This window comes from Populus euphratica, unplaced genomic scaffold (genome assembly GCF_000495115.2).
Source record: "Populus euphratica unplaced genomic scaffold, PopEup_1.0 scaffold67.1, whole genome shotgun sequence".
NCBI classification, from domain to species: Eukaryota; Viridiplantae; Streptophyta; class Magnoliopsida; order Malpighiales; family Salicaceae; genus Populus; species Populus euphratica.
Genome location: NW_011499914.1, coordinates 245,915 through 259,140, shown reverse-complemented (window position 1 = coordinate 259,140; position 13,226 = coordinate 245,915). Strand labels below are relative to the sequence as shown.

General features: G+C 31.7%; 2 protein-coding genes across 7 annotated transcripts; one reads left to right on the top strand and one right to left on the bottom strand.

The window, feature by feature from the left end:
- Positions 1-4,668: 4,668 nt before the first annotated feature.
- On the bottom strand, positions 4,669-5,744 carry LOC105134341 (transcription factor CPC-like). Its single transcript, XM_011038713.1, has 3 exons — positions 5,492-5,744; positions 5,041-5,125; positions 4,669-4,961 (listed from the first exon to the last, which is right to left on the bottom strand). The coding sequence occupies exons 1-3, from the start codon at positions 5,541-5,543 to the stop codon at positions 4,874-4,876; spliced, it is 225 nt and encodes a 74-aa protein (XP_011037015.1). The 5' UTR covers positions 5,544-5,744; the 3' UTR covers positions 4,669-4,873.
- Positions 5,745-7,634: 1,890 nt separating this feature from the next.
- Positions 7,635-12,951, top strand: APO4 (APO RNA-binding protein (DUF794)). 6 transcript variants are annotated; one of them, XR_843964.1, is made up of 5 exons: positions 7,635-7,828; positions 8,140-8,403; positions 8,544-9,294; positions 10,097-10,327; positions 12,919-12,951. XR_843964.1 is itself a non-coding variant. In XM_011038708.1 (3 exons), the coding sequence occupies exons 2-3, from the start codon at positions 8,147-8,149 to the stop codon at positions 9,271-9,273; spliced, it is 987 nt and encodes a 328-aa protein (XP_011037010.1). In that variant the 5' UTR covers positions 7,635-7,828; positions 8,140-8,146; the 3' UTR covers positions 9,274-9,667. The 6 variants fall into 6 exon arrangements, 4 of the variants coding, with proteins under 4 accessions (XP_011037010.1, XP_011037011.1, XP_011037012.1 ...); XR_843963.1 differs by having other exon boundaries at positions 8,544-9,345; XM_011038708.1 differs by lacking the exons at positions 10,097-10,327; positions 12,919-12,951 and having other exon boundaries at positions 8,544-9,667.
- Positions 12,952-13,226: the final 275 nt, after the last annotated feature.

The window sequence follows — 13,226 nt, the reverse complement described above, 5'->3', positions numbered from 1 at the left end:
ATTGAAGATAAGGGAAAAAACAAAAACAAAAATCTAGAAATTTATTATCTCTGTATCAATTGTTCCCATTTAGTCTTAACTCTTCATCTATCTCTCTTCTGCAATGTTGCTATATCGACAGAAAATGGGTGCAACTTGTCCCTTGGGAGCTGCATTTGCAAGGCACGTATGGAGATTTGGCCATTTTTGCAGCTAAACCTTGCCACCGTATGCTATTACTGCTGTCTTTTTTCTCTTTTCTTTTCTTTTTCATACGATGCCACCATTTTCAGTCATCTGTAAACCGATTTCTATTTTTCTTGTTTCGAATTTTTAATGTATTTCTGATAGATGTCTGATCATTTAACTGTCTCAGGGTTTCTGTATCTATATAAATTAATTTTTCTTTTTAATTTTATTAGTACTTTTCTATCAAAAATATATAAAATAATATTTTTTATTTATTTTTTAAAAATTATTTTTGACATCAAATAATCTAAAAATAAAAAAAATTAATTCTAAATAAAAATTTTAAATTTTAAAAAAATATGGTTTCACGTTTTTTTAAAAATAATTAAAATTTGAACGTTGGTCAACAGTGTCTGCTGCGTTATTTTTTTTTTGTTTTCCCTTGATAATCTCTTATGTGTATTCGGACATGATAAGAGTCTTATCCTAGCTGGTCCGTTGCCAATCCATTACAATGCTCCTCCACATATGAACAATAAAACTACACTTAAGAAAAAAAATTCAATCCGTGTGGATTATCAAAAACAATTACAGGAAAATAACTAATCATATATCACAAAGTACTTATATATATATATATATATATATATATATATATATATATTATAAAGTTTCTTGCGGCTTAAGAGGGCAATTGTGCCCCTTCATTTATTTAAAAAAAAATCACAATAGCTCTCAAAAATTTTAATAATTTAATTATCTCCTTTTTTCAAGTTAGAGAGTCGCCCCATATTTTATGAAAATCCTTCATTAATTTGTCTTTACGAGAATAACTATTGTGTATGGACTATTGTTGCTTGTTTCAACTTAACTTTTTATTTAATAATATTTTTTAAATACAAGATTATAATTATTTATTAGAGAATTAATGCTATAGTTTGTGCAGTAGTTCTTCCTTTTCTCTTTACTTCTACCTATCGATCCTAACTTCGGTTGAATTCAAGATTTCATTGGGATGATTTCTCAACCAATTATTAGTTGAAATCATAGTTTACTTGGTTTAATCCCAATCATTGAATTGACATTGAGTCAAGTATTTTATTTTATTTAAAATAATTTTAGAAGTAGAGTTGTTATTATTTTTTAAAATATTTTTTATTTAGAAATATATTAAAATAATATTTGTTATTTTTAAAAAAATAATTTTGTTACATCAATATATTAAAATGATTTAAAAACAACAAATACATATTAATTTAAAATAAAAATAAAAAATATTAAATTATTTCAAAAATGCTTTTAGAATACAAAAACAAACAGGTTAAAATCTGAGTCGGTTTATAATTTAAAATATTAAATCAAAAGTCAATAATTTTATTTAAAATTTTGATATTTTCTAAGAAAATATATTATTTAATAATCTAATAAGAAAAAGTTAGATCAATTATTTATACAAAAGTTAAAAACCAACGCATCTAAAGTAGGACAAAATTAAGTAGAAAAGTAATGAAATTATGAAACAAATTAGAAAATTAGTTAAAACAGCAAAAATAACATCTCCTGTATGATTTTTTTATTATTAGATCAATAAAACAATCTAGCAAATTTTGAGCTCCATACAATAATTAAATTTAAAATTATCATTTTTTTTATGATTTTACATGTTTTACTACTTTGTCTTATTTATTTCATTTATAAATGTTTTTATAACATTGAGTTCCACACCACATATCATTATTTAATGTTAATATAATTTATAATGTGTTATTTTTTAAATAATATATTAAAAAAATTTCTTGATTCTTGTAATTTCTTCACATAAAAAGTATAACTACTTAGCATATACATTTTCATATAAGAAAAGTAAAAATATGAGATCTACTATAAAAATTATTTATAAATTCTACTTTTATACAAGAGAGAGAACAACTCTCATGTTCCCATACACTGAATAATTTTTCTTAATAATATTTAATTATTTTCTAGAGTTAAATTAATTTCAAATCTTTATCCGTAGGGATTTTACAAGCCTAATGACCTCAAACGTTTAGGTCTATTCCTTCAATGGTGGAATGTGGTCATGCATGGAGGTGACGATAGAGAAACTCTTTCCACGAGTTTGGAATTGGGAGTCCCGAGGACACCTTAAGATAACCCTATCTTGACCCTTCTCTCACCCTCTGCTCCACAGGATGCAAAAATCATGAATTTTGTTTTTTTTTTTTTAAATTATTTTGAAATTAAATTAATTTTTTTTATTTTTTTTTCATATTTTCATATTTTTATTATTAGCAAGATTAAGGATATGCCTATCCGATCAAAAATATATATATATTTTTCAAGTGAAAAAAAAAATATTACTTATTGTGATTCCTCTCATTTTATAAATTATTTACATTTCAGAAAATCTTTAATTTATTTATTTATTTATTGAGAAATCCCCAACACTCTCTTTAGGTTACATGCAAACTGGGCCGGGTTGGTCCAACCTAAAACCATACTTAGAAATTAAGAAGTTTTTTCTTGGGCCTCTTGATTAGAGCCCAACTCATGCCTCGATCTAGAGTCTAATATTATAGCCCAAAATCCCTTCCTCCCTACATTGCTGGGCTTTTAGGGCTCCATTCGCAAGCCAGACTTGGCAGCAACTCAAACCTTCAAATTTTGCTTCTGTGATACAAACACCACCCTTCATCTTTCCACCCTTAATCACTCACTTGAAGAGGGTTTCTAAGGTTTTATTGAGATCATAGAATTTTATTAAGAGCACAAATTGGTTTATTAAGAAGAGAGATAGCTGTTAGAATAAGCTAAAAACTAAACTTAATCAGATATTAATCATATCAAGCTCAGAAAATATAAGATTCGGTCGTCATCACGATAATTATAAATAAAAAAATATGTTTAACTTTAAAAAAATATTAAATTAATGTGTTTTTTAATAATTTTGATCTGTTAATGTTAAAAATAAATAATATTTTTTTTTAATTTTTTTAAATTATTTTGAAATAAAAATAATTTTGATATGTTAATGTTAAAAATAAATAATAATTTTTTTTAAGTAAAGGTCTAATATTATAGCCCAAAATCCCTTCCTCCCTACATTGCTGGGCTTTTAGGGCTCCATTCGCAAGCCAGACTTGGCAGCAACTCAAACCTTCAAATTTTGCTTCTGTTATTGAGAAATCCCCAACACTCTCTTTAGGTTACATGCAAACTGGGCCGGGTTGGTCCAACCTAAAACCATACTTAGAAATTAAAAAGTTTTTTCTTGGGCCTCTTGATTAGAGCCCAACTCATGCCTCGATCTAGAGTCTAATATTATAGCCCAAAATCCCTTCCTTCCTCCATTGCTGGGCTTTTAGGGCTGCATTCGCAAGCCAGACTTGGCAACAACTTAGACCTTCAAATTTTGCTTCTGCGATACAAACACCACCCTTCATCTTTCCACCCTTAATCACTCACTTGAAGAGGGTTTCTAAGGTTTTATTGAGATCATAGAATTTTATTAAGAGCACAAATTGGTTTATTAAGAAGAGAGATAGCTGTTAGAATAAGCTAAAAACTAAACTTAATCAGATATTAATCATATCAAGCTCAGAAAATATAAGATTCGGTCGTCATCACGATAATTATAAATAAAAAAATATGTTTAACTTTAAAAAAATATTAAATTAATGTGTTTTTTAATAATTTTGATATGTTAATGTTAAAAATAAATAATAATTTTTTTTAAGTAAAGAATACTTTTAAAAGCACTATACATCACAATACAAATCACAAATTAATCAATATTTCATTATTTTAAACTATTGGAGCCTTAATTGGATGTTAAACTACAGGATATTACTATGAAAACCAGTTTTCAACTCTTTTTTTTTTTTTTAATCCCCTTTATTATAGGGATGAGCAAGAATCGACTATAGAGTTGCCACTTGCTTAATGTAATATAAAGTGATTTCTCAGGCTATTATTGATCTACAATTCTTTGCAAGGCATAATAAAACCAAATTTTAATAATGAATATGACAATTGACAGGAAACATTGAGCTCCAAAATTCCACAAAAGCAAGTACACGAATTATTGAATAATAAAATCAGCTTCTTGGATCACTGGTTTACAACTCTGCCCTGTGCCAGAGCCAGAGCCATCCCTGCTTCTTTTTTTTTTTAGTATCATTCTAACCAAGAACACATGCCATTTTCATATTTTGTGTTGCAGTAGATCCCCTGAGTTTAAAGTGGCAACAAAATTGATGTTCCAAGGCAAAAATGTTGGCTAAATTTAAGAGTTTAAGATCTCATAATACACCTTTATGGCCAATCCCATCTCATAGATCCTGGCATAGATAACATATGAGAGGTTGTTGGAAATTCTTGATGCAATATCGTTCTGCAGACAATCTCAAGCTTATAGATTGAATGTTTCATTTCACCGCCACAGAAATTATGTACAGTGTCGTGTCTGATCTAATTAATAGATGTAAGAATTTCCCACCATTTTTACCATAAGCAGACTTCATTATATAATTTAAGCATTAATTAACTCACCATTACCACATTGAAGAAGCAACAATTGTACAAATATCTTGATCACAACCTAAACCCACCCATATTGCAGACTCTTAGAAGAAAGCTAAAAAGCCACCCAAAATTTTGCTACTCTAGTACATCAGATAGGGCAATCATCTTGGACACCCCTGATTTACTGACTCGTAGAGTATCTTGAAGTCCAGTACTTCTCAATTTCTTCTGCTGTTCTTCCTGGAATCCTCCCAGCAATTAAGGGCCACCTAAAAAGATTAGGACTTTCTCAATCAAAGCTAAAACAGTAGTAAATAGAAGACAAGGGGGAGTAGAGTTTAAGCCTACCTCTCACCAAACAGATTGTACATCCTGGTGATAAGAGTTTCCTCATCTTCTGAGAATTCAAGCTTAGAATCTTGGCTGGTTTCCTCTGCAACACACAAGAAAAATCAATCTTTTGTTTTCAATTGATGGCTTCAAATAAAAAATGCCGAGTAAAGCAGGAGGACTAGAAATTTTCAATCTCGTACTGACAACCAAAAAAACCCAGAAAGCAAAACACAAATTAAGCAGAAATTAGCCATCAAACAAGAGAATAATGCAGCATAAAAGAGCCCAATTCTCAAATCCTAATAGGCCCATGATTTAAAAAAAAAAAAAAACCATTACTTTCAAATGGGTACCTCCAAAATAAACATAGAAAACAGAAGACAGATGATCCAAGCAAGTTGAGAAAAAAAAAAGAGAGAGAGTAAAACCAGCAGTCAACAAGGCAAGATTTTTTAAAATTAATTACCTCTAGAATCAACAGAGTGGTCATCACTAGAGGAGTGATCCAAGTCAGCCATAATTAAGTTGAAAGAAACTTATGATGAACAGAAATTTCTAATCTTGAGTCTATGGAAGCTGACTGAGTGTGAAATTTAAGGGATTTGATAAGTGGAGTATTAATAGAGGGAGGCCACAAAGATTCCTCACCTCAAAAGGTGGTCATTAATGGATGGAGAAGAATGGGCGGTGGTGTGGGAGAATGGTAGTTGAAGGGAAGTATGTGTTCCCAGTCCAACTTTGATAGGTAGTTGAACATTTAACCGTCGGTTGGTACCTGAACAAATATATTAAATTATTTTCATAAATAAATAACTTAAATGATTTTTTATGATGCCTTTGCCTTGGTTTTTGCTTAAATTCCATGATAAACAGACCAGCCATTAACTTAAACCCATGGCGTCAAAATCATTGGCCAAAGCCTGAAAGTAGTTTGAAAACCTTTCTAAATCAGTGTCAAGTATCTTGAACTTCTTGGAGTCTGCTGGGTTTTCATCAAAAACGTTATCAGATAATTCCACTAGGTGTCACTTTGCATGTTTTTTCACAATCTGAGGTTGTCATTTTCACTCACAAAAACATGTCTAAAACAAAGATACAAGTATTTTTTTTTTCTTGTTTTTCCAGCAATCATTCAAATTAAATAGGGTATTCTACTTGAAGAGAATTTGGTTTGAAACAAGAGTAAAGATTTAGGATGTGTTTTGACTTGTGGTTCAGCCCCTTTTTTCAAATTATTTTTTGATTAAAAAAACATTGAATTAATATATTTTTAATTGTTTATCTTTAACAATTTTAATATATTAATGTAAAAGTAATAATAATATCATGCCATGTCGCGCATTACTAAACAAGCATCGGTCATGCAAGAGAAAAACATGGCAGCGGAGAAAAGGGGATCCGAAATTGAAGTGGAAAATCGTTGGCATGGACGGGAACTAACTTAAAGAACACAGTGAGAAATGTCAAGATTAGCAGCAGATTCTTTTAATTTATAGGCTACTTAAGCTTTGGACAAAAGTCTTAAAGATGTTTGTACGTTTTTAGGCTAATACAAATACTAGGGACAATGACTTGAGTGTTTATTACTCCACACCAACCGTCTAAGACAGAAAACCAAAGTATAAATGCGTTTGAAATTGCAGTTGAAAGTACAGCATAGAAGAATTAAGATTTTCAACACAAGAACATTTTTCAATTAAGCATATACATCCTCTGTTTGGTGGGCTAGTTGGATTGTTAGGTATCACTGGATAAGCTTGCTTCTGCTCACTTGTGTAATAATCTTTGTTTGAGGGCAGGAGCTGACCAGGTGGGACTAGGTCATGACTCGTGTGTAGACAAGCAATTGAATGATTGGAAAATGTCTGGTAAAAAATTTAATGAAGGCCCGAAGACCAAGTTATGTCACAGCAGTGATCCCAACAATGACAAGTTCAGGAAGAAGACAAGCCAGTATGCAATAGTTTTTAAGATCTTTACATGCCTATAAATTTGTAGTTACAAGACTTAACTCGAGGGTTACCTCACAAGTTATGATTTAAAAAATAAAAATGACATCGTTTTAAAGTAAAAACCAACCGGAATCAGGTTTCGATAAACAAATCACCGAGTTGACTCCACCCTCACCTTTGTATTTTGTATAGGGTGGAGCGTTTTTATTCATTCTCCCATATGAACCGATGAAGCTTGTTGTGCCCAAACCGGTTCTCTTGATGTAACTTTCACAGCACCTTGACAGAAAGAAAAGCATTAATTTGCATCAATTTGTTAATCCTCAGCAAGCCCTTTCACATCCCTAGTTCAATTCGAGCCAGTCCAGCTACAGTCGTGCCCTGCTCACCATTAAGAAGTTGCGGTTGAAGTAAATATTAGAGATGCCAAGGTGAAATCCGAGAAGAAAATAAAAGGTTGCTGCTTCTTGGCTTGGTTTAATATGTAAACAATAAATATTAAAATGATAGAAAATGAATCTTTTTATCCAAAGAGAAAAAAATGTGTCTGGATATCTTCTGCAGAAACGATTTGCATTCTATTGATTAAAATAATTATAAAATTTCAAAATATAACTTACCTTTCACTCTTTTATTTTTTATTTTTATAAATTTAAATGAGAAAATGTTATTTTTATGAGAAATCATTCAGGGGCTATAGCACCCCAACAAAACGAAAAACAAGTAGCTATAGCCTCAATGGCTATAGGCCTCAAACAACTGGGCTACGAATGCATGGCACGCCGTTTCAGATTTTTGAACTAGCAGGGCACATGGTGTAATCACCTTAGCATTGCCTTTGTTGCTTCAGAGTGCGTTCCCACTAACCCATCTTTCAATATGTCTTGTTAAATTCTCTTACAATTTCAATTTCAATATGCTAAATTCGATTCAAAAAGTCCATCTGGGTATTGCCGTTTATTTATTTATTTATCAAAGTTATCTCCTTTTTCAGTGATTTTTCGGGTTTTTTTTATTTGTTGGGTTATTTGGATTGATTTGTGATCTGTGGTGTTTCAGTTTTGTCTGTATGATTAGTTTTGTAGGTTGTACTTGGGTTTTAGTTTATGCTCACCAAATGTTTGATGAAATGCTTTTTTAATTTTTTCCTTTCCTGAAGCAGGTTAGAAATGGCTTTCACGAAGAAACTATGGGAGAATCTTGTGGAAGAATTCAGTAAAACCTATTTTATGCATTCGAGATTTTATAGTTCAAGAGTCGACTTTAAGAAGCTAAGGCCCATGATACTAAAGAGGATTCAAAACCGTGCCAAGGATTATCCGGTGAAAGGAATGGTCCCGGTTGCCCGAGAGGTTCTTGAAAAAAGAAAGCTTCTTATTCAAGGTGTTTCCACTCTTATGGAAGTTTTTCCGGTCCTGGCTTGCAAGTAAGTTGCTAAAATTTGATGCACATTTTGGATTTTAGTGTGTTTAAGGTAAAAAGAATGATTTTGTTGTCTTTTTCAATCACCAAATGTTCTTGTTTGATTGGTTTGTTATTATGATTGAAAAAAATTGTGTTTTGTAGGTTCTGTCCTGAAGTATATATTGGTGAGAAGGGTCATTTGATTCAGACTTGTTATGGTTACAAGCGTTGTGGTAGAAAGCGGGTTCATGAATGGATCCCTGGGGGTTTAAATGATATACTGGTGCCAGTAGAGACATTTCGCTTACATAACATGTTCCAAGATGTTATCGAACATAACCAAAGGTTTGATTTTGATCGTGTTCCTGCGGTTGTGGAGTTATGCAGGCAGGCAGGTGCCAATATTGATGATGAGAATCTCCACCCTGGCATGTTGGATTTGGACGGGGGGATTGGTCATATTGATGGAGGTGAGCCTTTCTCACCTAGCCATTTGATGCATACAGCCAAAGAAATTCTCGATGCATGGGAGAAGCTTAGATCAGGTGTGCAAAGGTTGTTGTTGGTTTATCCATCCAAAGTTTGCAAGCATTGTTCTGAAGTTCATATTGGACCATCTGGACACAAGGCTCGCCTTTGTGGGGTATTTAAGTTTGAGAGTTGGCATGGGAAGCACTTCTGGAAGAAGGCAGAAGTTGATGATTTAGTGCCTCCAAAGATTGTGTGGTGGCGGCGGCCTCAAGATCCTCCTGTTCTTGTGAATGAAGGGCGAGATTTTTACGGACATGCACCAGCAGTGGTGGATCTATGCACGAAGACTGGCATTATTGTACCACCAAAGTATTCTTGCATGATGAAAATTCAGGGTTTATCAGCACCTGTTTCAAGATGATGTCTTTTGATTGAATCTAAAGTTGAGTTGACATCAAGATATTCGTTCTGATGATTTATGAGCCTCAAAAACGTAAGGATCTGGATGCTTATATTGTGCTTATAGTAGTGACAAATAGGTTTGAGTGATACAAAAATCGATTGGAATGCTAGTAGCTAAAAAATTTCAGTATTAGATCACAAACAATATGGAGTGAGGAACATAGCTGGTGGACCAGTTACAGTATTTGATTTTCTATTAAAATTAAGGCCTTGGCTAACTCGTGTCCTTAGAACATATGTTAAGGGGCTGGTTAGCTTGCAGTTTGCTGATTCAATCCCCTGAAATTTAAGATTGGTGTAAAGATGAAGAGATTCGTTTTTAAATACAAATAGATGCACAACAACACTATACATGCTCGCTCCTTTTTTATATTATTGACGTTATATTTCTATGTTCAAATTTTGTAAATGGAAATCATGCTACCACACAAGTAATTTGTCTAAAATCAGTTGCTTAAGAAAATGCATAATGAATCTACGTTTTATTTTTATTTTCTGATCTTATGGTCTTAATGTAACAAGGTAAGACTCGAACTCATATCATCCCTTTACGTATTTTACGATGGAGTATCATCGGTTGAAACACCACATGGGTGAAAATTACTGGTTCCGCTCATGATCATTAATACTAAATTACATTTTGGATTATTCTAGATTTCCCCTATCATAAAATTTACTTGCTTGACTAATATCTTGTCTGCATGCCGAATCTCCTTTATGATTTCGATGCCCTAAAATTTGATTTCTTTTGTTTTTGTTTTTGCTTGCTGACATGTACACAGGCATGTCATATACAGTCAAAGTTCAAAATCGTAACATGGCTGTCTGGGTGAACAGATTTCAAGCAATACATGGCTGTCTGGGTCTTTCTCTCTTTCTTTTTCTCTCTTGAATGGGACTGATCAGGGATGAACAAAAACCTTATGCTTTATACAATGAGGTTGGTGATGGAAATTTTGACAGGTATCCTCTTCTACATTCAACTGGATAATAATGCCACAGTTGCTGATCTAGTTGAACCATACAAGATATTGATTTAATAGAACCTAGTTGATCTGACCGGGGTTTTAGAGACTAAATTAACCATATCAAATTTGATCTAAACCTGGTCAAATTACCCCAATAAAAACAACAACAAAGCTAATACTGTTTTAATAAAAATAGTTGACCTCAATTCATCTAATGCCATGGCTAATGACCCATGTTATTTCTCGAGTCTATCTCCAAGTCTGGTTCGATACTATGATGAAACATGGGCAGTGGTTCGATACTATGATGAAACATGGACGGTGCAATGCCTCATGCTATCTTGTTTTTCATAACTGCAAACGCAAATCTCTACATAATCATTCTGTTTCCCCCGTTTATTTTTCTATTCTTGTAATTCCATTCCTAACAATCAAATAACTTTAGCTATATTCTAAATGTCTTTAGTCATATTCATGCCTGACTATTACTAATGATTTAACAATATAAGTCCTCACATTTACAATATTATTTCATGCTGTCAAAATTATGATGACAGAAGAAAGAATATTTATAGACAGAAAATCAAATAAATGAAAACATATGCTCTTTAATAATTTCCCCCTTGATTCATACTTGTTCACCACGTACAAATGTTGAAAACATATGCTCTTTAATAATTTCCCCCATGATTCATACTTGTTCACCACGTACACGTACAGATGTGCCTATTGAAGATTGAAAATCAAAGCCTTTCTTGAATAATAAGCTGCAATAGTCATCCTAACCTTCAGGAAATAGTAAGATTTTTAAGTTAATATTGGTCTCCATAAGTTAAAGCTAATACCCTGAAGAAGAAAATTCCCATATGGCAATCACTAGTTTATAATTGCCAGCGCTTTTGCTCTGGGTTGGGTCTAAAATTCTTGGAAGTAAAAAAAAATAATATTTAAGCCGTTAAAAACTTTTTATGAATAAACTTTCTGACCTTATTTTATGATTATACACAATAAACTTTCTGACCTTATTTTATGATTAAACACGTTTTAAATTAAATTACATAGAAATTATTTTAATATAATCTTGTTGATTGGATAGATTTTAAAAAAAAAACCAAAAAAAATAATAGGCCATGTCCACTCTCATCAACCCGCAATTTGATTTAAATTAAATTATATAAAAATTATATTAATGTAATCTTGTTGATTAGGTAGATTTAAAAAAAAATAAAAAACCAAAAAAAATAATAGGCCATATCCACTCTCATCAACCCGCAATTTGGATTCTAGGTTTTATAGAATTTAATTAATTTTTTTTATTTTATTATATGAAAAAAATAAAAAAAATTTACTTAGGTTTTATAGAATTTAATTAATTTTTTTGTTTTATTACATGGGAAAAAAATAAAAACAATTTACTATAAATTTAATATTAAATGATAAAATTAAAAAAACATTTCATGTTATAAATAATAAAATTAAAATTAAAAAAAAACAAAAAATATAAAAAAAATCTAAAGGACCAAAAAAATAAAATTATAAAAAAAACAAAAAATATATAAAAATAAATCTAAAGGACCTATAAAAATAAATCTTGGGCCTATGATAATAAAACCCAAATACATGGACTAAAAACCACATATTAAAAAATAAAATTAAAAAAATTAAATCTAAAAAAAGTTAAATAAAAAAATTTAAAAACCCACAAGGCTAATACAAAATGACCTAGAACTTCCAGCAACCCAGTCTTCAAATGTGACTTACTGTTCCCTTGAACAAATCCAACTATCCTTATCATCGATCTTGACATTGGAGAAGCTCGAGGGCTCAGAGCTGAGAGCTCTTAAGAGATCGCTGGACCTGGAATGGGTAACCAATAACTGCCATCGAAGGCTTGATTTTGTTAATTATCATACGATGTCTCCTATTTACCTGCATTAATGTAGTAATATTTCCTTGTTCAGCTTTCATGACCTGCTATCATGCCTCTCACCTACCACATTAACATGGTTATAAATCGGTGGATAAAACAGTAATTAAGTAGGATTTCAAATCGAGACTATTATTTTTTTTTTTTATCAATGAGTGTTTAAATCAGGTTTGTATATTTCAACTAATTTTACAGATTTTAAAATTAATAATTTTAAAATTTATCAAAACTCAAATAACCTATACAAAATAAATTTAAAACCTAACTTGTTGTACTTACGTCTACTATCATAAATTACAATGGCGAGCACTGAATCCAGATTTATCATTTCTAGTTTTCTATACATAGTTAATAACAAATCCCACTATAGATTTCACGAGATTTTCCTTGTGATAAAACCTACTGAACTTGCACTGTGTAGCATGCCCAATTCAATATGCAGAATCCCATGCTTGTAGGCATATGATATTTCATTCAAACTCATAGCATAAGCATGCTACATAGTGCAAACTAACTTGCACAATGCAGCAAACGTGAACACCTTTCATGTCATACAAGGTTGCCCGATCCTCTCCTCTCGGATGAGATTAAGTAGGTCAGAGATGAGCAAAAAGATTTGGCTTTTAAAATGAGGGTGGTGGTGGAGATTTTGACAGGAACCCTTTTCTACATTCAAGTGGACGATGATGCTACGGTTGCTGATCTTAAGAAAGAGATTGAAGCCCAGCAAAAGCTACCTCAAGATCGTTTGATCCTGTTTCTCAAGAACAAACAAAATCATTTGATAAATATTGAAGAAGGAGATGGGGCATCTTTAGTTGATTGTGGGGTTCAAGATGGATCTCATATCTACCTCTTCTTTGATCCGCTGGATACGGATGAATCTTCTTCTCATTCCTAGCCTCATTCTTACTTAGAACAGGCATAGTTTTCGAATCGATGCGAAAAGGAGAAGGAATTTGACAGTCTTTATGTTTCTGGTCAGGTAGGTGGAAGAAAATACTTAATAGTATGGCA